The 22,648-nt window shown below is 46.1% G+C and overlaps 2 protein-coding genes across 2 annotated transcripts in view; one reads left to right on the top strand and one right to left on the bottom strand.

The window, feature by feature from the left end:
* LOC123234061 (dual oxidase 2-like) overlaps nucleotides 1–18,110 on the bottom strand; it is a 35,870-nt gene extending 17,760 nt beyond the window's left edge. Inside the window, exons 1-21 of the mRNA XM_044660007.1 lie at nucleotides 18,040–18,110; nucleotides 17,332–17,396; nucleotides 16,121–16,195; nucleotides 15,602–15,691; nucleotides 15,118–15,282; nucleotides 14,535–14,725; nucleotides 14,076–14,277; nucleotides 13,758–13,924; nucleotides 12,766–12,826; nucleotides 12,525–12,621; nucleotides 11,409–11,502; nucleotides 10,588–10,690; nucleotides 9,658–9,821; nucleotides 8,772–8,947; nucleotides 8,267–8,385; nucleotides 7,741–7,878; nucleotides 7,332–7,445; nucleotides 6,788–6,990; nucleotides 5,898–6,083; nucleotides 2,961–3,186; nucleotides 2,609–2,702 (exon numbers count right to left, since the gene is read on the bottom strand). Coding sequence (XP_044515942.1) covers nucleotides 2,609–2,702; nucleotides 2,961–3,186; nucleotides 5,898–6,083; nucleotides 6,788–6,990; nucleotides 7,332–7,445; nucleotides 7,741–7,878; nucleotides 8,267–8,385; nucleotides 8,772–8,947; nucleotides 9,658–9,821; nucleotides 10,588–10,690; nucleotides 11,409–11,502; nucleotides 12,525–12,621; nucleotides 12,766–12,826; nucleotides 13,758–13,924; nucleotides 14,076–14,277; nucleotides 14,535–14,725; nucleotides 15,118–15,282; nucleotides 15,602–15,691; nucleotides 16,121–16,195; nucleotides 17,332–17,396; nucleotides 18,040–18,110 — 2,801 coding nt within the window. The remainder of the gene's footprint in view (nucleotides 1–2,608; nucleotides 2,703–2,960; nucleotides 3,187–5,897; nucleotides 6,084–6,787; nucleotides 6,991–7,331; nucleotides 7,446–7,740; nucleotides 7,879–8,266; nucleotides 8,386–8,771; nucleotides 8,948–9,657; nucleotides 9,822–10,587; nucleotides 10,691–11,408; nucleotides 11,503–12,524; nucleotides 12,622–12,765; nucleotides 12,827–13,757; nucleotides 13,925–14,075; nucleotides 14,278–14,534; nucleotides 14,726–15,117; nucleotides 15,283–15,601; nucleotides 15,692–16,120; nucleotides 16,196–17,331; nucleotides 17,397–18,039) is intronic.
* Nucleotides 18,109–22,420, top strand: DUOXA2 (dual oxidase maturation factor 2). The gene is made up of 6 exons (XM_044662167.1): nucleotides 18,109–18,255; nucleotides 19,756–19,813; nucleotides 20,117–20,251; nucleotides 20,617–20,830; nucleotides 21,583–21,797; nucleotides 22,179–22,420. The coding sequence occupies exons 1-6, from the start codon at nucleotides 18,109–18,111 to the stop codon at nucleotides 22,379–22,381; spliced, it is 972 nt and encodes a 323-aa protein (XP_044518102.1). The 3' UTR covers nucleotides 22,382–22,420.
* Nucleotides 22,421–22,648: the final 228 nt, after the last annotated feature.

The raw sequence follows: 22,648 nt of genomic DNA, 5'->3' as shown, positions 1-22,648 counted from the left end.
ATGTGGAAGCTAAACAATTACCCTAGTGCAACTATCAATAACATGGAAATAGGTCTCGATTAGTGATACATGTAAAACCTAATGGAATTGTGTGTCAGCTACAGGGGGCTGAGGGGGGGGTTTGAAGAGAGGGAAAGAATATTAATCATGTAACCATGGGAAAATAGTCTAAATAAAATAAATTAATTTTTAAAAAGTAAAAACAAAAACAATACACAGTAGTGATTCTAAGATGGAAGGTAAGGGTTTAAAAAATAAAAAGCAAGGGCAGCTAGGTGGATAGAGTGCCAAGCCCAGAGATCGGAGGTTCTGGGTTCAAATCTGACCTCAGATACTTCCTACCTGTGGGACCCTGGGGAAGACACTTGATTCCCATTACCCTCACTGTTCTTCTGCCTTGGAACTAATGCTTAGTATTGATTCCAAAACAGAAGGTGAGGGTTTTATTATTTTTTAAAGAAAATGATAAGCAAGACAACCTATTGGGAAAAGTATTGGAAGCTGAGAGCTTTAATTCTAACTCTGACACCAACTAGCTGTATAACTTTGGGAAAGTCGCTTGATTTCTATCTATAAACCTCAGTCTTCCCATCTATGATTCCAACAAAAGAACATCTTAGCACTGGTAGGAACCTGTGATGTGACTGGTCCATCTTTTTTTTCTATTGGTGCTTTTCCCATTGGCAGGAACCATTGGGATAATGGAAAATAGAGTTGATAGAAGCCTACAAAAATGGTGATTAAAGAAAGACATTGAAGGTCATGGAATCATAGATGAGAACTGGATCTTAGAGGTCATCTAAACACTAGTTTAGAGGTAGCTGGATGGCACAATGGATAGAGTACTAGATTTGGAGTCAACAAGACCTGAGTTCAAATCCAAACTCAGACAATTATTAGTGTGTCCCTGGGCAAGTCACCTAACCCCAATTGCCTAGCCCTAACTGCTCTTCTACCTTGGAACCAATATTTAGTATTGATTCTAAGACAGTAGGTAAGAGTATATTTATTTATTTATTTTTAAATTCCATTTAATTAATTAATTTAGAGGATTTTCCCATGGTTACATGATTTAGGTAAGAGTTTAAACACACACACATGCAATATAAATGCTAGATATTTCAGCTATTTATTAATGTAGCTATAACTAACCTTAATTTACAGATGAGAAAACTGGGTGCTCAGAGAACAATATGTCTCCCCAGATCTATTGGTAAGCTTGAACCACTGAGTTATCCATCTTAGACCTCCACAGTCTTGCACATATCAAGACACTGAGCAGGTGGGCTTAGTTCTCCTGATCCTTGTCTAAGTCAGTCCCAAACACTTCCTCTTAATACTAAGGTGTCATATTTTTGTTGTTCTTCCCTCAGTTTAGTTATGTCTGACTCTTCATGACCATAATTGGAGTTTTCTTGGCAAAGACACTGCAGCAGTTTGCCATTTCCTTCTCCAGCATTAAGGACACATAAACAAGTGCAGAGATGGGATTTGAACTCAGGTCTTTCCACTAATTCTCCCATTATATGATGCTTGATGATATGAGATACCTCACTTATACGTTATGCATCACCCATGCAATTTGCAAGTATGAGGGAGTGAGTTTTCTATTATACTTGGTATTACTTTAACACTAATGTGGGTTTCTACAGTTTGAGAAGAAAGTAAAGAAAGTGGATGAGGCCCGGAGCAACAGCAATTATTTGAGACAGGAAGCTTAGAGGGCTTTGGGCTGTTGATCTTGCAAAGAAGATTATGTGTTACATCTTCAAATATGCTAAAACTATTATGAAAAAATGCTCACTGATTGTTCTCAAACTCCACAGCATAATAAACAAAAAAATGGGCACAGGTTGGAGAAAGAAAACTAAGCTGGTCACTAGGAAGAATGCCTTATTTGCCAGATTAACAGGGAACTAGATGACTGAGGAAGATTCATTTAATTCATCCAGTTCAGGGAGCAGCTGGGAAGCTCAGTGGATTGAGAGCCAGGCCTAGAGATGGGCGGTCCTGGGTTCAAATCTGACCTTAGACACTTCCTAGCTGTGTGACCTTGGGAAAGTCACCTAACCCTGTTTGCCCAGCCCTTACCATATTTCTGCCTTGGAATCAATACATAGTATTGGTTTAAAAAATGTTTTAATAATTCATCTTCATTCATTCAACTAATAAAATTATGATGTCCCTGGTCCCTCCATTTCTAATACTCTGTGATTTTAGTATTTATTTATTCAACATTTGTTATATTCATAATATTACAGTAGGGATTTCAGTATGGCTCTGGGGTGGAGGTGGGCACCGTTAGGGAGTATTAAAGATGAAATTTAAGATGAAATTAAAGAGGAAGCGTTGCAATTTTTCTTCCGGGATTTTTTAAATGGGATTTTTTTGAGAGGGTCTGTTTTGGATAATTTAGGTTCAGTCCTTTCTGAAGACCATGGGAAAGACCTCTTGCATTTCCTTCCACGTTTTAAAATTTCTTCTGCCCCAGATAGCTTTATTCTAATTTCCTTCCGGAAGTACATTCTTCTCTACCCATGAAATTCCCTCTCTGTGACAGCTTTTCTGGAATCCCATCCTAAGGCTCAATCACTACAGCTGCCCATACCTCATCATAGTGGAAAATTCCTCCTTGGAGAGGAAGCCATTCTCATCCAGATCATACATGGTGAACATGAGCTGGGACTTATCCTCTGAGGAGCCTAGAAGGAAAGGGAGAGAAATGTTGAGATGCCCCCCGCCTTTGGCTTTGCTAGCCTTGGCACTCTTCTCATGTCAGAGCTATTCCAGTAGATGAGACCTGCATTAAGCTCTCAAGTCAGACTGGGGACCTCGGGATCAGAGAAGAGTCAGGGCAGGGCACCGAAGGAAGCGGTGTGAATTCTTGAGTACTTGAGGCTGGTTGGTTGTGTGGCCAGTCAGGGCCAACTCAAACTAGTTCATCATTTCCCCATCCCTACCTTTCATGAAGATGACCAGGATGTCTAGGAATTCTCGGAAGGATAAGTAGCCGTTGTTGTCTTTGTCGGCCAGAGAGAACATGGACTCTACAAACATGGCCTGAGGCTTGAGGCCAAGGGACTCTGCAAACTCTGCCCTGCTCAGCTCACAGGCCAGGGCCTCTCGCACCTTCTGAGATGAGTCTGGATGCCGGATCCCTGCTTCTGCCTGGCCAATGTCCAGCACCTACAAATGTTCAGTAGAGGAAAGAGGGAGAGAGAAAGAGGAGTTCAGACCTGGCTATAACAGATATTTGGGAGGAAATTGTATACAATGACGCTATTCATTTTGTTTCAACAAAGAATATTTATTAGGATCTATTATGTACACTTAACCTTCCTCCCCTTTGGGTCCAAAGAAGGGGAAATTTCTAGTTAGCTAAGGGATTAACCAAAAATCTGCCAATCATTTGGAGGTTTTCTGTTTGGTTAAGAGTAAACTTGAAAAACTTTGAAGATTAGAAGTTTAACCAATAACGTGCATTAAAAGAAAAGCAAAAAGAATACTCTCCATTGAGAGAAAGAACTATGGGAGTAGAAATGCAAAAGAAAAACTTAAGACATGACTTGTTTATATGCTTATATGATTTAGGGGTTTGGCTTTTAAAGATGGCTCTATAGCAAAAATGAATAATATGGAAATGGGTATCAAGGGACAACATTTGTATAACCCAGTGGAATTGCTTGTTGGCTCTGGGAGAGGGGAGGGAAAGAAAAGCAAGCACATGATAGAGAACTGTAGTTTCATATAACAATCTGCTTTTTCTGTTCTATTTTGATAATGCAAATGACTATTTTATTTGGTGTTTGTTAAGTTCAGGAAAAAAAATTAAAGCAGCAAATAAGAGAGAGTACAGAAGATGGGATGGGGGTAGCTATGTGGGTGAGTGGAATGAAAGCCAGGTCTAGCTAGAGATGGAAGGTCTTGGGTTTCAAATCTGACCTTAGGCATTTCTTAGCAGTGTCACCCTGGGCTAGTCACTTAGCCTAGCCCTTTCTGCTCTTCTGCCTTGGAACTCATACATAATATTGATTCAAAGACAGAAAGTAAAGGTTAAGAAAAAAAAAAGAGTACACATTTACAGGCCCTGGTAGCGACTCTGGCAAAATTTCATAATCAGGCTACAATCAGATTAAAATATAATTGAGGGGCAGCTAGGTGGGCTCAGTGGACTTAGAGCCAGGCCTGAAGACAAGAGTCCTGGGTTAAAAGCTGGCCTCAGACACTTCCTAGCTGTGTGACCCTGAGCAAGTCACTTAACCCCCATTGCCTAGCCCTTACTACTCTTGGAACTTACTACTTGGCCTTGGAACCAATACACAGTATTGATTCTAAGATGGAAAGTAAGGTTGTTGTTATTTTTTTTTTTGTAATTGAGAAATGTCTAACAAGAAAAATAAAAATACAATACAACAAAGAGAGAGTAAAACTGAAATCGTTCAACTAAACCATTGAGTTTGAGCTGGAGAGCCATGAGATCCTAAATAGACAAAACCCAAATGAAGGAGAGTGTTCTCTTCTCTGCTTGAGTCATGGAGGAACCAGATGCTTCATGGCTAGAGGACCAAGGTAGGTCCAGAAATTTTAACTAGATCATTAGATTGTTAGAGTTGTAAGAAATCCCAGAAAGTGCTGAAACCAATATCCTCGTTTTACAGACAAGAAAACAGGAGCAGAGAAGGAAAGCAAAAGTCTAAATTCAAGACACTTTCTCCTATAACAAGTTGACTTTATTACTTTGAAGCAAAGTATAATCCAGCACTTTTTTGGTCTGTGGGGAAAGAAAATACTTTATGGACTATAAAGTGCACTGTTGTTATTGTCCTGAAAGAAGACAGGGTTCTTGGTTGGATCACCTCACAAATAAGTATTTATTAAGCACCTACTATGTGCTAGGCACTATGGATACAAGTACAAAGAAGGAAACAATCCGTATTGTTAATTTGCTTAGTTTTGCTTATTTATTTTTAATTTTACCTTCTGTCTTGGTATCAATACAAAGTATCATTTCCAAGGCAAAAGAGGAGTAAGGACTAGGCAATTAGGTTTAAGTGACTTGCTCAAGGTCACACAACTAGGAAATGTCTGAGGTCAGATCTGACCCCAGGACCTCTTATCTCCAGGCCTGGTTCTCTATCTACTGAGTCATCTTGCTGTCCCTAATTAGCTTTTTTTTTTTTTTTTTAATCCTTACCTTTCATCTTAGAATCAATATTGTGTATTGGTTCCAAGGCAGAAGAGTGGTAAGGGATGGGCAATGGGTGTTTAGTGACTTGTTCAGGGTCCTACATTTAGGAAGTATCTGAAGCCAGATTTGAACCCAGGACTGGCTCCATTTCCAGGTCTGGCTCTCTATCCATCGAGCCATCCAATAGCTCCAACCTCTTTCTCTAATCTACTAGGCATTACTTCCCCTGCCATATACTAGGATCTAACCAAACTGTCTTTATTTCTGTTACACATGAAACACTGCCTCTCATCTCCATGCCTTTGCACTGGTAAATCTATCTGTTCCCCAGGATTCTGATTTCAGGGACTGCGCTACTTGCTGCTTGGGAATGGACAAGAAAATTGGAGCCCTGACTGTTAGTCTCAGGAGTCTACTTCTCCCCGGAGCTAGAGAACTAGGAGAAAACTGAAAGCTTTTATTGGAACATGTGAGATAAAGAGAATGTGGAAAGATGATTAGAATTGAGGGCTATTTGGAAGAATAGTAAGCAGAGATCCTGCTGCTTTGCCAGCTTTGAAGGCACCCATTTGGCCTTATTACAGGAAGTTTGGGGAGATGGCAGGAACTAGGACTGGGTTATACCTTAGAAGAGCTCTCTGTCCCAATTCAAGTTCTCCACTCCTCCCATTAGCTCCCCACCTCCTGCCTGCTCCATCAGCTATGGTACCTGTGCAAAAAGGTGCCTGAAAAAGGTCTCGAGGATATGCTCCCGCTGCTGCTTGGTCACAGCTTTTTTTAATAGATCTTGTTCCCTCATATCTGACAGCCCAAAGTCCAGGTCCCAACAACGACAGTGATTCTGAAGGCTCTGGACGAAGGTACCCAGCTCCTCCTCAGAGTTAAACATCAGCACCTTGGGAAAGAGTAAAAGAAGGGGTGCTCAGGCTTCCAGTTCAGTCTCCCACCTAGCATCTCCCCCCAAACCCAGGGGGCCTTGACTTGAATGACTTGAATGAGGAAGGGTGTAACAGTCCTCCCCAGTATAGCTACAATTGGGGAAAGGTTAGCTAAGGGTGGTTAGCAAGGGGAGGCTATAGTAGAATAAGTAGGTTTGGATCATTTTGTTTAAAAAATAAAAACAACTCACCTTCTGTCTTAGAATCAACACTAATAGGGGGCGTAGCTGGGTGGCTCAGTGGATTGAGAGCCAGGCCTAGAGATGGGAGGTCCTAGGTTCAAATCTGGCCTCAGGCACTTCCTAGCTGTGTGACCCTGGGCAAGTCACTTGACCCCCATTGCCTAGCTCTTACCACTCTTCTGCCTTGGAAGGTAAGGGTTAAAAAAAAAAAGAATCAACATTAAGTATCAGTCTGAAGGCAGAAGAGCAGTAAGAGTGAGGCAATGGGGGTTAAGTGACTTATCCAGGGTCTCACAGCTAGGAAGTATCTGAGGCCACATTTGAACCCAAGACCTCTAAGCCTGACTCCACTGAGCCACCTGGCTTCTCTTTGGGCCACTTCCAAAAAGAAAACAAAGACTCTGGGGTTTTGGCAAGCAGGGTATATAAGAAGAAGGGTAGGGAAGGTAGAACAAAGGGAAAGTTCATAGGGACCATACTAGGTCATATTCTTTGGGGATCTTGAGTAGCAGTGTCCGGCGGCCATGGTTGTTTGACTGAATCAAATTTATCTGTTGTAAAGGCTGGAGTTGGATGGACCGGATCATAGAAGACTGTTCATCTAGCACTCGGAGAGATCTCTCTGGGAGTAGCTGTAGGTATACAGGAGAGCTCCTCATGCCTGGACCTGGCCACTCCATTGCTGGTGAGGAGAGAGGGATGAGGGTGGGATGGGAAGAGGGAGAGTTGAAGGCTAGACTGACCCCTATCTCTATCCTCAGGTAGGCTCTTTGTCACTTCAATTGGTCCTTCTCATTTGGAAGCTTCCTCATCTAGACCCCACCTTCACCTGGATCCTTTCTCTCCTTTAATCTCCATCTCACCTGATCTTTCTTTCACCTGACCCCCCACCTCTCCTGGGTCTCTTCCTTCCAATGATCCCACCTCACCTGGTCCCTCCTTGACCTGATCTCTACTTCACCTGGATGCCTTCCCTCAGTTCAGCCCCACCCCACCTGGCTTCTTCCTTACTCCCTTTCTCACCTGGTACCACCTCCATGGGCATTTCCTTCTTTGAGTTCTGTTTCTCTTGCTTCTGTAGCTTCTTGAACTCTCTGCCTCGGAAATGTGCCACCACCCAGGCAATGAACAGACTTACTGGAATAGGGAGGGGAAAAGGGAAGCATGAAAGCCATCAGGAACTGATGAGAAGTGGGAACCACTCCCACCCTCACTCCACTTTTCCCTGAGAGTTCATGCCATTGCTTCCTCTATAATCAAACCATCCTTGGGGCCAGACCCCAAAAAAGGATGTCTGAGTGGCTCATGTATTGTATATTGGGATGTAGTAGACAGGAACTCTGGGATAGCCAGGGGAATGGCTCATAATTTGAGGAAGGCTGAAGAAGGAAAAAATAGAACAGATGAGAAACAGTGGGTCGAAATGGTTTACCTAAGGGGAGACAGAAGAGGGCTACAATAGTAAGCCCAAAGCCAGGACCACTGCCTTCAAAGTAGTCCAACACTCTCATGGGCACACAATTGGGCAACATATCTTCTGTAAGCTGCTGAGGTTGTGGGCAAGGGTCTCCTGGAGAAAAGAGAAGCATCAGAACTTGAGGCAAGAATCTGCTCCCTAAAGATTCTGCTCCTCACCCCAGTTTCCCTCTCTTTCTGTTATGAGCACCAAAGACATTGGGATTTTCTGCCTCCTTCTTTGCACATCTAATTGATCTTACTGCATAGCATAGCCCCCCACACACACACACACACCTTGCATCTACTGCTGCTGAGATTGTTCCTACATGAGACTTTGAAGCCCTGAACAGGACTAGACTAGGTAAACTTGCCTTCCAAGACACTTATCTGGGTTATACTCAACAATGGTCATGTCCACAATGACTCCCTTTGGGGTCACTCAGCCTGATAAATCTCTACAAGGTCCCTTCTTTCAGGGTCCCTCTTTCATGGCTACTCACCCTCATGCCAGAAAAAGACACTGGATTGCAGGGCATCATGACTAATGTTAGTGACATTAACCAAGACATCATGGAGGGATGTTTTTTGGATTTCAGCAATCTCTTCCTTTGTGAACAACCTAAGTGAAGGCAGAAGAGAACCTGAGAATTATTAGAATGAAGGAATGGGAAGGCAGATCCATAGCACCATCAAGAGCCCCAGGAGTCAATATCAGGAAAAAGTCATAGAAGGGAGGAGGTTGAGTGGGAGGGGTAGAAAAGAATGAGAAGGAGATATATAACAGATCTGAGCACTCGGAGGCTCATGGGAGAGGTAAAAGGAAACAAGGACTAGGGGCCATTTTGGGGATGTTCTTCAGACAGGAAATATCTGGGTCTCACACAAAGGAACTGTACAAAGGATGGAAGCCTATACTAGGGTTGTGTGTTGGAGGGCAAGACAATTTGGTATCTCTACTGAGGCCAGTTTGGGGATGGTCTCTGGAAATTCTAGACAGACTCTCACCCATTTTTTGTGTTCTCAAACCAATAACGGTCTCCATCTCGTAACCGAATAAATTGGTCAAAAACGATGGTACTGAACAGGGGTGAAGGGTTCCCATAGCTCTCCAAGAGGCCCCCAGGGAGCAGCTCTAGAAGAGACAGGCTCCAGTTGTACAAGGTGGCAATCTCCTCCAAGACCTGTGAATGAAAAGGCAAAAGTCAAAAGGTGCAATAAGCCAACATAGGTGGGCATGTTGCTTCTTCATGTGGCTTGTAGACATGTAGCTATCCCCATACTTTGAAGTCCTTATTTAACCTGTTCCTTTGTGGATAGGGGTTTGGGGAAGGGCCTCAAAAGAAGCTGAAGAAGTAGACTCTGCCCATCACTGTACTTAGAAGTCAGGTTGCCTCCCCTGAGATTTCTTCCCTTCCCTTCTAATTCCCCCAGGGGTATGGGCAGCTTCTCAGGCAGATCGTGCATGCCTTCCTCTTTTCTCTCTCTCCTAAATGAATGTGTCCCAGATGCCAAAATTCCTAGTTATAGCTCTGGGTATTGGTTGGAGGCTGATGTCTTCCCAGCCCTAAAGACAGTCCTTTGAGACCTTGGGTCTGCAGCAAGTCTGACTTTTTATTCCTGACTCCTGATTCTCCCTCTCAACTCTGCTGGGAAGATCCTGGTCATTCTTGGGAGCGATTCTCCCCTAGTCCTCTTGGTTCAGGGCTCTGTGCTTCTCTATGAGCACACTGTCAGATATCTGGGGATTAGTGAGTTTGGTCTTAGTTCTGGGGTCCTGCTTGACCCAGGATAGTTTTCAACCTAAAGGGAGCTTGAACCAGGAAACACTTGGACTGGGACTTGGAAGGATGGCTTTTCTGGGAACCATTCCTAGCTACGGAATATTACTCACATTGGACTCCAGCTCAGGGTTGAGAGTACTCCAGTTCTTCGGGGTCTCCAACCCCAATGCTTCAAGGGCCCGGTTATAGCTGGGCAGTCCCAGATCCCGGCCCCTCTGAATGCTGCTGGCCACATAATCTGTTCGTGAGAACTTGCCAGGGCCTGGCCAGTAATCTAGGAAAAGCAGATAGTCATTCCCAAATTAGAGGCCAGATCATGCTGGGGACCATCACCAACACTTCCTCACCTCACCAGTTTCTCTTTAGTCTTTAGTCACTGTCCCCCAGGGGAGAGAAGAGCAAGTCCCTACAGACCTCAGGAAGCTTAGGGGCATAGTAGATAGAACACTGGGCTTGGAGTTAGAAAAACCTGTTTTTGAATCTAGCCTTGGACACTATGTGACTCTAAACAAATCACTTGACTTCTGTTTACCTCAGTATCCTCATCTGTAAAATGAGGATAAAAATAGTACCTATTTCCCAGATTGTAAGGAAAAATGAGATAATATTTGTAAAGTGCTTTACAGACCTCAGAGGTGTGTATGTGTACATGCATGTGTGCATATGTGTGTGTGTGGGCATTAGCTCTTATAATTACCACTGGATGTCCCACCAGGGTTCATGGTATGACTTAGAGATAAGTAGAATTAATAGTCTGCAAATAGTTGATTGATAGGGCCATCATCACTCCTAGCTCTTCTAGGGATCCCCAAAGCCCAAATCTTTATTCCCTTTCCTAAATCTGACTAGTGGGAGCTAGGCTTGACCCTGACTCAGTCATCCCTTGGATAGGCCAAGAGATCATTTCCTTTCCAATCAACTCTAGAGACTCAGCCTACTCATGTCTTATCACATCTACCTTTCTTTCCTGACCTAAGACCTCTCTAGCTCCTGGAGAGGGTCAGTCCACAGTGATCTCAGCCTGCTGGCTTTTTTCTTACCTCTCAGGTCCTGTACTACAATCCTGTCTTCTCTCTCTGAGATCTGTGAGGCCATCCCTAGGAGTAGTCTGTCCACTGCTTCAGCACTGTCCAGATTTGGGTTCTGGATGAGGACATAATAGTCAAGATTTAGTACAAAAGACCCTCTCCTGGCCACTTCCCCCAGGTTCATATATTAGGTCCCTGTTTCTCACCCCCAGACCATTGCTGGAAGTTTCGGGAAAGCAGATTTTGGCTAGATGTAAGGGAAAACTTCCTAAGAACTTAAAGCTTTCCACAAAGGGAGTGGGTTACATTGAGAGACAATAGATTCTTCCCCCACCCCTCATTAAACCAATACTGTGTATTGGTTCCAAAGAAGAGAGATAAGGGCCAGGCAATGGGGGTTAAATGACTTGCCCATGGTCACACAGCTAGGAGGTATCTGAGGCCAGATTTGAACCCATGACCTCCTGTCCCTTGGCCTGGCTCTTGGACTGAATCACCTAGCTGCCCCCATGAGAGTGGGTTCTTTATCACTGAAGGTTTTTGAACTGAGGCTGGGTGAACACTTGTTCAGAGTGCTGTACTGGGGACTCCTCTTCAGTTCTAGATTGGACTAGATAAAATCTCTTCCAAATCTCTATCCTTATTCTCTGAAGAAGCTGTCCCCAAAGATTCCTCTTACTCATTCTTATCATCCCTACAATCATCTTGGAATAATGGAATCCAAAAGGCTGAAACTATCGATTTCTGCCAGAACTAAGAGAAGGAGACTGACCAGCACCCTTCTCCTAGAATACCAGTTTTTCCTTTCCCAACTCCCTTCACCCCCAGCTGACCTTCCGATTCCAGTAGCTGTTGCAGACTCTAAATGCTATTGTTGAGTTCTGGCCGTTGTTGTAGGTGATGTTTTGGAAATGACAGCTGGCATTTCTGAAACAGAGGGAACAGTGGAAATGGTGATAGGAAGTCATAAGGAGACAGAAGAAAAGACTCAAAAATAGTCCAAAGGAATCAGAAATCTGAGTTAGGAATAGGTGGAGGTGGAGTGTTTGTTGGGAAGGCTGAGGCTGGGAAATTTGAAGAAGGATCTTGCACATGGAAGGTAACCGATGAATATTTGAATGGATGGCGGAGGAATAGAAGTCCTTAGCTCCCACCCTGGTCCTGGGCATGCCCGCTCTTAATCCAACCTTTAGCTCTAATCCTTCTTCAAGGAAAGTTGTTTAACAATCATTCATCAGCTAGCATTTATTATATGCCTACTACTTAGTAAAGGAGGAGCTAGTCAGCACCATGGATAGAGCCCTAGACATGGAATCAAGAAGACTTCTCTTCATGAATTCAAATCCAGCCTCAGACTAGTTGTGTGACCTTGGACAACTCACTTAACTCTGTTTGTCTCAGTTCCTTATATTAAAAATGAGATGGAAAAGGAAATGGCAAACCACTCCTATATATCTCCCCAATGGAATCACAAAGAGTTGGCCACGACTGAAAATGACTGAATAACAACTAAACGATGTACTAGGCACTAGCTCTACAAAGACAGAAATGAAATAGTTCCTGTCCTCAAAGAGATTACATTTTAACGGGGCAGACAACATATAGATGTATAAATAGATACATAATAAATATATCATATACATATATAAATAGATACAAAATAAATACAAATCATTTAAGTGTCAGAGGGCAGCAGCCCCTCTGGGTGGGATGGGAGGAAATCAAGGAAGGCTTCGTGTAAAGGATGGCATCACAATTACATTCTATAAGATACATGCTAGAGGCAGTGATTGCTACTTGTGCTTTCTCTCAATCCTACATCCAACTCCTGCCCTCTAGATGGGTACATGGGGATTCAGAAGTAAGTAGAGGGATGTTTTAAAGAAGAAATGCCACCCCTGCCCATCTCCATCACAAGCCCACTCAACTCCTACCTACCCCCACCTTACCTCATATATACACCAGGGGGCACCATGGTGGAGAAGAATTGCTGGGAGGCTGCTAGGAACTCAGGGGAGATGCTGGGGTCCAAGAATGACTTGTACCCTAGAGAGAGTACAATCATGAGCTTTGGTTTATCCTTAAGCCTTCTTCATTCCTCAAGATCCTGCCTACAACACCACTCCATACCCTCTGCCCATACCCAGCCCTGAGCTCCTGCTGGTGAACCCTCTCCCTACTTCCTCTCACCTTCATATGCTGGGGGAGTTTTATTCACAAAGCTGGGTAGCCATTCATACAGGACAATGTTCTGTTTGAGGAGGAGATGAGAGAGAAATGAGAGGTTGGTGGGAACTGCAGGGACAGGGGAATGAGAAGGGAGGACTGGGAGGAGGTAAGAATGAAGTGGTGGGAATGAGTCAGACAAGAGAGTTGGGAGAAGGGAAGGAGACCTTTGGAAGATGCTATTCGTAGGCTCACACAATTAAAGATTTAGATCTAAAAGGGCAATCCCCCCATTTTACAGATGAGGAAACAAGAGGCCCCAGAAGTGACTTGCCCAGTGTCCTATACAAAGTAAATGGCAGAGCTGGGATTCAAACTCAGGTTCTATGACTCTCAGTTTAGTGTTCTATCCTATTGCACGAAATGCCTCTCAAAATCCTTAGAAGTCTTTTACAGATCCTGGTCTGTAGAGAAGAGGGATGGCTAGGTGGCTTAGTGGATTGAGAGCCAGGTCTGAACCTGGGAGGTCCTGGGTTCAAATCTGGCCTCAGACACTTTCTAGCTGTGTCATTTAACCCCATTTACCTAGCCCTATCTGTTCTGCCTTAGTATTGATATTACCCTTTCTAAGACAGAAGGAAAGGGTTTAAAAAAAAACCAACAAAAAGACCCCTTTAGGTAAGTCTAGCTATACGTGTCCCCTACAAGCATGTCTTCCATGTGTGTTTGTTCCATGGTCACATGTTCTTTGTATGTGTGCTCTGCCCCAGTGGTGGGGAGATAACCCAAAGGTGGGAGAATTCCATATGTGCACTCAAACATTTTTTCTTGTCATTTTTGTCTGCTATACTGTTTGATCAACTGTTTTTTGCTTTGAACTAAAACAAAGAAACAACCTATGAGCGTCACATAAATATGAATTCTACTTGTGATACAGCTCTTTGTGCTGAAGTGGAAAGAAGGGTCATTCTTTCTGGGGGGCTAAAAAGGCAGGAGGCTGTGGTATCTGGACTGACCTGGTAGGTAGCAATGACCCTCTTTCGGGCATGTTGGAACAGCTCCTCATCTCCCCAATCCTTGTGCTCCTCAGCTAGCCTCTGAGCCCAGAAGTTGTGATACCGAAACCAGAGAAGGCCCATTGCCTGAAGAAATGGATTTTGGTTCCCCCTCTGGGCCCCAAAGGCTACAACCAACATGAGAAGAAAAAAGTGAACTCCATCACCCTTGTGGATCCCAAACTCCAAAATGACTTGCATCCTTCTCCTCTCACCTCCTCTTTCCTCCCCATTCATACCACTCCCAGACTTCTAGATCTTCAAACTCCCCTGACTCACCATATAGCCCTTGAGGTCCATCCTGCTTTGTGGAAGGATCTGGTGCTGTCCACATGAGAAGGGGCCCCTGGGTGTCCCTGGGGAAAGCAGGATCTGGCCCTGATGCCAGTTTTCCACCAGAGAAGCTCCTCAGGGCATCACTCCAGGAGTGAGAGGAGCCATAGATGGCACTGCCATCCAGCCAGCTGGTGACCTCATTGATCTGGGGACAGACATCAGAAACAGTATGAGGGGCTGTGAAATAGTGAGCAGATGATAGGAGACCAAGTATCCACCCTGGAGTTCCATTTGTCACCCTTAGCCACAATCCCTCACTCCTCCCTCACAAAAAAAAGAACCCTCCAGTGCCCAACTCTGTTCTCTGCTCTTTATCACCATCCAGAACCTGAAAGAAATTGGAAGCCTGACTTGAGCCTCTCCCCAGCCCCTTGGGTCTAGGGACCCTTCTTCTAGGAGGACCTGGTTTCGGGGGTTGTTAGGGCTCTGCCCTGTCTGTGAGTCCCACTGGCTTCTCTGGAAGGGCAGCACCACATCCTTTCCAGTTTGGTTTGGGCCAAACACTTCATCATCTTTGGGGATTCGGATATTCATAAATTCAGCAGGACAGCCTGGCCGGTCCACGCTCACCACCTCAGAGAGGACATGGTAGCCTGCAGGCAGGGAGAGCCAAAGGTCAGCTAGGAAGTCTGAACATCTCTCCTTCCCGAGACCTGATCACTGTATCATAGAGAAGCCCTTTTTATTTGAGCTAAATTTCAAAGGGAGGGACTGGGGAATCCATGGCCAATAGTTATGGAATCAGGGAGCTTGTGTTTGGAACAGAGTGAGCAAGAGGGAGGGAGAACAAGGAGAAAGTGGATAAGGTCTTGGAATCTATAGATCTGTTTTTTCAACACTAGGTCTCTTTGAAGAGAGGGCAGGGCCAGGGTTAGGACTAAGCTCACACCTGACAGCGGGACTTGTACTGAGGAGAGGAAGGTTCCCACGACCCTCCCTATTCCTCTATCCAGGGAAGTATCTCAGTCAGGGAAATTCTCCTCACCAAAGAAGACCCCAAGCACAGTTCGATTATGTAAGGAGGAATTCCCAGCAGCACCCTTCATGGCGATGTTGCTGATGGTTCTAGGGTTGGGCAGGTGTGGCTCCTCCAAGGGCTGGTAAACACCATCTGAGTATGTGGCGGGGACTAAACGCTGGAGCTTGGAGCCTGAGACCAGGAGGGAAGAATAAATGTCATGCTTCTGGCCAAGAACCCCTTGGCCCAGGCCTAGCCAACCTCCAATTCCTCCATCCAAAGTTAGGATCTTATTAACTCCCTCTTAAAGAGTTCCCTGGGCCTCCCCATCTCTGCCCCTGACAAGGTTTCCCAGATCTGCCCTACAGTGGAGTAGAGAAGTTCCAGAGGGAAGAGCAAATTACTTCCACCTACTGGCCAAATTTCCCATTGCAGCCTACTGAGCATCCCAAGAATTTCCTGTCACCATACTAACCTCCCTATCCCTGGCTAGCTCAAGTCCTTTAGGTACCTGCTGATCCCCGCTCATGGTATCTCAGGTTGTTGAACCAGCCGTCGTAGCGCTGGACTTCCCAGGATATGTCGAGAGATTTTTGGGCCCCTGCAGGCAAAGAATTTCCTGTCCTCTCCCTCCTTTGACATCAAATACCCTTAGGGAGTTCCTCCTCTTTCCTCAGGAATCAGGTAACTGCTCCTGGCCCTCCCCTGTTCCTCATTCCTAAAGCCTGCCTGAGGACCTATAGATTCCCCTCTCCCCAGGAATAATGACTGTCCTCACCCCTAAGGTCTAGAGCATCCCAACCCACCCAAACCAGCTGGACCTGAGTGGTGGCTGGTCAGAGAGAAGGAAAGGTTCAGTGAGTTGGGAGCTCATTCAAATGGCCTTCCAGAGTTTCAGAGGCAGGACATTGACCCTTTCTCCTTCACTTCAATTTCTGCTTTTCCCATCTTGAGATCCAGAAAGAGAAACTGAGGAAAAGAGGCTTAGACCTTCTGACTTTCTGCTCCCCTCAGGGCACCTCATACTTACCCACTGGGTCCCAGTGTCCAATCAGAACAATCTGCAGTACCAGTAGCCATGTACTGCACATGATGATCCCAGGGTCTAGGGGACAAGATGGGAGGAGAATGGAACTTGCTTGGGATAGACAAGCCCCTACTCCTACATCCAGTACAGGCACAGAGACCACAAATCTCCCCTTCTCAACACTTTTCTTGATGATCAGCATCTATTTGCCCCATTATACAAAGTGAAACTGGTATAGAATCAAAGTAGGTAGACCTCCCCAAAGTAGACCTTCCAATCTCCTTATCCTGGACCAGAAGTTTCTATTAGAGACCTTTATCTGTTGTTCTTCACAAGCTTCTGTCCATTCCCTTCTTGCTCCTCCAGTAGGGCAGTATGGTTCAATGGAAAGACTACTAGATTAGGAGTAAAGTGACCTGGATTCTTCCTAACCTTGGTTTTTCCATTCACTCATCTCTCAGAACCTCATTTTCCTCATTTGTAAAAATGGAGGGCCTGTACTATCAGATCTCTATGGTACTTTCTAGCCCCCCAAAATCTATGATTCTTCAGCCCACATACATATACCTATTAAAAACCTTGGGGATTTCATACATTCTGTTTCCTCCTTGAGCTTCACCGCTTCCTTGTTCTTTCCTCAACTCCATATCACTCAGGAGTGAGAAGATGGGAATAGAAATGGAGATGGGGGCAAGGGGTCAGTATTAATTAGTGGACTGAGAGTGAGAATATGTAGGATAAAGAATTGAGGGCCAGTTTGTCAGATGGTCCTAGATCCATTGTGCTTGCGGGAAGGAAGGGGGGACTGCGAAATGCAAAAGGAATATGGTAGCGGGGTATATGTGTATGGGGAGGTGGATCCTCACATATCAGCTCCTTAGAAGGTCCTTTTCTGAAAAGAGAAGAGAGAACTCCTCCTTCAATCCTCACATAGTATATGAAACCCTATTCATGCTTCTTTCTCTGTCAAAGAAATGTGGAGAGGAAAGCACAGGACCTGGATTTTAATTTGGACCCCCGAGTTTACTAGCTGTGTGACCCGGACAAATTATTTAACCTCTCTGAGTTTTCGTTTCCTCATCTGAAAAACCCGGGGTTTGGGCTGGGCCATTTCTCTTAGCCTCTCAGTTGCAGATTTCGTCCCTCTTGCCTAGTGATCTGTCCCCAGTTTCCCTCACCCGGCTGCCCTTCCTCCCCTGGGTCTCCAGACTCACCTCCAGCCCTCCTCGTTTTCTTGCAGATCTCTTGTCTCTCGTCTAGGGTCCTCTCGGATCCGAGTCTGGCCGGGAATGTGAGTCGCAGGGCTTCCGGCTAGTCTACAGCTCCGAGTCCACCCGCCCACCCGAGAGGGCTTTCCTCTGATTTGCATAAAGTCACACCCGGAGGTATGACCAATTGACCTAGCACCCCGCCCTTCATTTGCATAACCCCCTTTCCCCACCTCCAGTCCTGGACCCCAAGGGGGAAAATCCGGACTCACTTGAGCCACTCTGCTATAAAAGGGTCTGTCTGTTGCCTGAAACGGAACTCTCAAAAAGCTAGACGGAGCGGACAAAATCCAGAGAGAGAGTAGAGAGCTGGACAGCACCGGTGAGAAAGAGCCAGACTCTGGCCTCGGTTGCCCCAGCATAGAGTAGCACTTGAGGGCGCTCGGTGTGAAGAAGGGAACTGGAGCGCCTGGGGGGAGCAGTGCCGGTGGGGACGGCTCTCACCTTCTCTCCTGGAGAGGGAAGAACCCTGAAGCTCTGTTCTGGGTCCGATGGACCAGCTTGCTGTGTTCGGGGTTTCTCTCACCCCGCCGTGCTCCCTAGTGTGTAGCCAGAGGGCGAGATGCTGTAGGAATAGATTGGGGAAAGACGTAGGGAAGGAAGGTGGGGAGGGGGCCGATATTAAAATCTCCTTCTCTCCTAATCTCAGGTTGCTGGCAATAGGACAGGTGGATTTCTGCCACTCGGACCCCTTCGTCTTTCTCTTCTCCGGTGATAGGCAACATGACGTTGTTCAACGGAGAACTGCCTTTCTACCCCCGACCCCATTTTGCCGCCGGCATCAGCGTTCCCCTGTTAGTGGTCATCGTAGTATTCTTGGCTTTGGCAGCCAGTTTCCTACTCATTCTTCCCGGAATCCGCGGTCACTCGGTGAGGCTGGACTCGAGCCCCACATTAGGGTCAGGGGAGTAAGGGGGAATTGCAGGGCTGAGTGTGAGAGCACCGAGAGAGGAGTGATCCATCTCCATCTCCTCTCAGGTGACCTTGAAGTCTCCAGAAATAGTGGGAACTGGTGAAGCTTGACATTCTTCTGGGATGGGGGCCAAGGGAGGGGAGAACCGTGAATATCACCCATGGGGAAACCGAAGCATAAACAGAGCTGACCAGAATAGTGGAGATCTGAATCAAGGAACATCCCTTCTCCAAGCACTAAACCCTAAGCTTATTGGGAAAGCTCGCGGATTAGCCATCCCAGAACCAAAACGCTCTTAGCTGATCACAGCTTTTAAGAATGTCAACCTATGGATTATTCAGGACCCATTTCTCTCTCTGCCCTTTAAATGCTCAAATCCCTTTCCCCTTTGATGCCCCATTGTAATCTTTCTCAGAATGTTGAACTTGTTGGAGAACTAAATTTAAGATTGCTGGAGGATTTAGGATTAGTGCACAAGACTGGGTGTTTGTTAGTGGACAGCCTCATTTTATTGGTAGGTCTCTGTTGTGTACATCTCCAGGAGTTCTCTTATGATGTGGGTGAATGTTTTTCATTTTAAAGTCTTAGAGATTCAGCTCCGGAATTCTAATTTTGGGGATCGAAGTTCTTCTCTTTCCTTCATGATCCCATCGAATTTAAATTGTGCATTTGCTTTTCAAAAATTTATTGAAGCTAGCTAATCTTAAAGACAGCCTCAAGGAGTTCACAGTCGAATGGGAAAGACAACATACAAACAAGTTATATTCAGGAAAAATTGAAGATAATCTCAGGAGTCACTAAGGTTAAGAAGGACCAGGAAAGGCTCCATGTAGAAGGTGGGACTTTAACTAAGACTTGAGGAAAGCCAGGGAAGCCAGAAGGTGGTGAGGAGGAGAACGGTTCAGGCGTGGGGGACAGCTGTTGAAAATGGTAGAACTGGAATATGGGTGGGTGAACAGCAAGGAGGTCAGTGTCACTGGATGGGTCTCTGAGTTTATTACCCCTCTCTCTTCTGGGAAACTGAGTCACTGAACCTTCCTCTCCCAGGGTAGGTGCACCCTTCTCATTGCTCCAGGAATCAGTGAGTCCCATTTTACTAGAAGAGTAAAGGGCTGAGCCAGGAGGGCTCGAAAGAGGGAATGCAAAGAAATGGAGAGTGAAGGAGATAAGCTCATTCAGCTATGACTCCAAGGGGTGGGGTGTGAGGAGTGCCTAAAGAGAATGACCTCAGAACCGGAAAAATGCCTTTACTGGGTCCGCGCCTAGCCCGGGGAGCTCAGTAGTCTGACAAGACTGAAGTCAGTCTCTATTAGTTTGGAGATTAGTTCCAAAAGATATGAGAAAAGGTTTATAAGGAGCTGGTTGTCCCTTTGGGGAATAATGGGGGCAGGAAGGATCTTGGGAGTTGGGGAACAAAAATCATCTTCTCATCACCACTGATCTTTCTGTCCTTGCAGCGCTGGTTCTGGTGTGTTCGAATTCTCATCAGTCTGTTCATAGGTGCAGAGATTGTAGGTGAGTGAGTGTTTTGGCTCCGGGTGGTAGAGAAGAGAGAGACTAGGAGAGCTGCCAGACACTGCCCCCTTTGCCACTCTGAGTGCCTTCTGCTCGTTTCTAGGCTCTCCCGTATTAGTGGATTGTGCCACCCCACCCTTTCCCATCATTTCCCCTTCATCGTGCCCCTACGTGTCCATGCCTCATGACCCCACTGTTAAACTTCACCATCACGCTCCCCCCTCCATGTTCCGCTCTCTTCCCCTTCTTCAAACAATCCTCCACATCCTTCTTATGGGGAAAAAAAATCTGGTTCCCTCTCAGCGGTGAACTTCAGCGGAGAATGGTATGTGGGCCGAGTAAGAGCTAACACTTCCTACAAGGCTTTCACCTCTGCCCAAGTCCATGCAGATATCGGACTGCAAGTCGGATTGGAAGGAGTCAACATCACACTCAGAGGTGAGGAAGGACGAAGTGCCTCTCCCTGGCCCCCTCGGTATTCTGGAGGCGACTCTGTGACTTATTCTGAGAGCACATAACCTGAGGTGGAGGGTTAGGTAGTGGGAAGATCGGCTTGTATCTGGGTGTGTAGACGTTTGGGCAAGCTAAGGTTCCAGAACTAGATCTTAAGGCCCCTAGGAAAAGCTTCCCTCTCCCTCTGCACTGGCCAAGCCGCTCATCCGTCCGGTTCTGCGATCGCGTTTCCCACTCCCATTCTGTTGGGTGATCTCATTGCGCACAGAGCAAATAGACCCCCAGGATCAGGCGTAGAGACTGGCTTGGCCAGACCCTTGCTGATCCCCCCTATGGCCCTCTCCCTCCAGGAGTCCCAGTGTACCAACTGAACGAGACCATCAACTACAACGAGAAGTTCAGCTGGCGATTTGGAGACAAGTACTCGGAGGAATACGAAGAGGCGCTAGAGAGGGGGCTGCCTAACCCGGTGCTCTACCTAGCGGAGAAATTCACCCCGGCCAGTCCCTGTGGCTTGTACCGCCAGTATCGACTGGCGGGACATTATGCTTCGGCTACACTCTGGTGAGTGCACGAGTGGACCTGGAGGAGCCCCACTGAGAGGAGGCGGGCTCTCACACCAGACTCAACCGGCTTGATCGGCCTGGCAGCCCAGGGAACCTAATAACGAAAACTGAAAACTCCTATCATCCCCAGGGTCAGCAGGTCCCAACTGATCAATCCTGTTTTTGCAGAGGCGGACATCAACCACCCGCAGGCCTTTAGTCCTTACCTAAATTGAGACTTCATTCCATCAATTCATGTCCCGGGGGCTTCTTACCTCCCAGCACCCCATCTTATTTTGGCAAAAGGAAAACGGGAGCGAGTCATGATCTAGCCTATAATTAGGATTTCCGATTGCCTGCAGGAAGGGTTGGAGGCAATGGGGGAAGGGTCTGTCTAGAGAGCTGTTACGAGGATCTCTCTTCTCTTTTATCGATGCTTCTTCAGGGTGGGGTTGGGGCCGAGGTATTCACCGAGGTAGGATCTCCGGACGGTTGAGGCCAGGTGACTTCTCTCCCAGTGAACAATATGAAGGTTTAGATCTAGAAGAAACCTTAAAAGTAATCGAAGCCCAATCCTTGGTCTTTACAGATAGGGAAACTCAGAGGTGATAGCTAACAACTGTCAGAGGCAGAATTTGAACCCAGGTCTTACCCGACCCCCAGGGCCAGGAGCTAATCTGCTTCATTACTCCCGGGATTTTTTGATCCTGTCCCAACTGAATGGTCATCATTTCTGGCCTGCTCTCACTTTTCTCACCCATTCCTCTGCAGGGTAGCATTTTGCTTCTGGCTGCTTTCCAACGCGCTTCTCTCCATGCCGGTCCCACTTTATGGAGGACTCTCTCTGCTGTTCGCTGGCGCCTTCGTTTTTTTTGCTATCTTCTCCTTCGTTTCCATCTCCAGTGTGCCCCTATGCCCGATCCACCTAGGCTCGAAACTTCTCACCACCCACTATGGGGTAGCCTTCTGGATCACGCTGGCCACAGGTGAGCTAAAGATGTGAGCAGGAGAAACCCACTAGGACCTGGGACCGGAATATGAACTTCTGAGAGCAATGCCGAGATTGGGAGGTTGCAGGTAGTTAAAAGAGGAAGGGAAAGGGCCACATGGATGAGAATTTAGGAATAAAGCTGGATATGTTTTTTTTGTTTGTTTGTTTTTTTTGGTTTGTTTGTTTTTATGGGGGAAAGAGGTAAGAGGGAAATAAAATAGACACTTAGTTGAAAATAAGCTAGAGCAAAAGTTTAAAGCAAACTAAAAAGGAATAAGGGTGAGCGTCAGGTCAGGTGCAGTCTGGGGTTCTGGGGTTAAAGCCAGGCTCCAGACATGGCCGCTAACACCTCCTCCCCTTACTCAACCTGTTGCAGGTATCTTATGCCTCCTCCTAGGAGGGATGGTGGTGTGTCTACACTACACAAAGCCCAGCGCCCTAAGAACTTTCTTGGACCTGAGCGATGACCACGTAGTCCAAGCGAAGAGCTTGACACCCCATTTCTACAGCAATCCCCTTCACCAGTCCCAGAAATGCAAAGAGGGGAAACCAGACATACAACTCGTGGTTTGCATTTAGCGGGCCTTCACGCTCCGGACTTTTGTTCTCACACCCAGAGGGTGCGTGGGAGTCATTTGTTTTATGCTGCTTGGACCTCACCCCTCCATTCTCCGCGGGCGGAGAGAGAGGGCATCGCAGCTGACTCACCTCTAAGAGTAGGGGCTGTTGGGAGGCGATTGTAAATACTGTTTTTTTTTTTTTTAAATAAAAAAAAAATCAAAACAAACAAACAAAAAAACACCTTCTGATGATTTCCGCAGCCTGGGAGGGTTCTGGGATTGCAAC

This window comes from Gracilinanus agilis, chromosome 2 (genome assembly GCF_016433145.1).
Source record: "Gracilinanus agilis isolate LMUSP501 chromosome 2, AgileGrace, whole genome shotgun sequence".
Lineage (NCBI taxonomy): Eukaryota > Metazoa > Chordata > Mammalia > Didelphimorphia > Didelphidae > Gracilinanus > Gracilinanus agilis.
Note: the sequence above shows the minus strand (reverse complement) of the source record. Positions and strands in the feature narration are given on the sequence as shown.

Excerpts from the sequence above, each read along its gene's own strand:
- DUOXA2 (XM_044662167.1), top strand. The coding sequence starts at position 18,109 with ATGACGTTGTTCAACGGAGAACTGCCTTTCTACCCCCGACCCCATTTT. Across the intron at positions 18,256-19,755 it reads CCGGAATCCGCGGTCACTCG|CGCTGGTTCTGGTGTGTTCG; the intron begins GTGAGGCTGGAC and ends CTGTCCTTGCAG. Across the intron at positions 19,814-20,116 it reads CATAGGTGCAGAGATTGTAG|CGGTGAACTTCAGCGGAGAA; the intron begins GTGAGTGAGTGT and ends GTTCCCTCTCAG.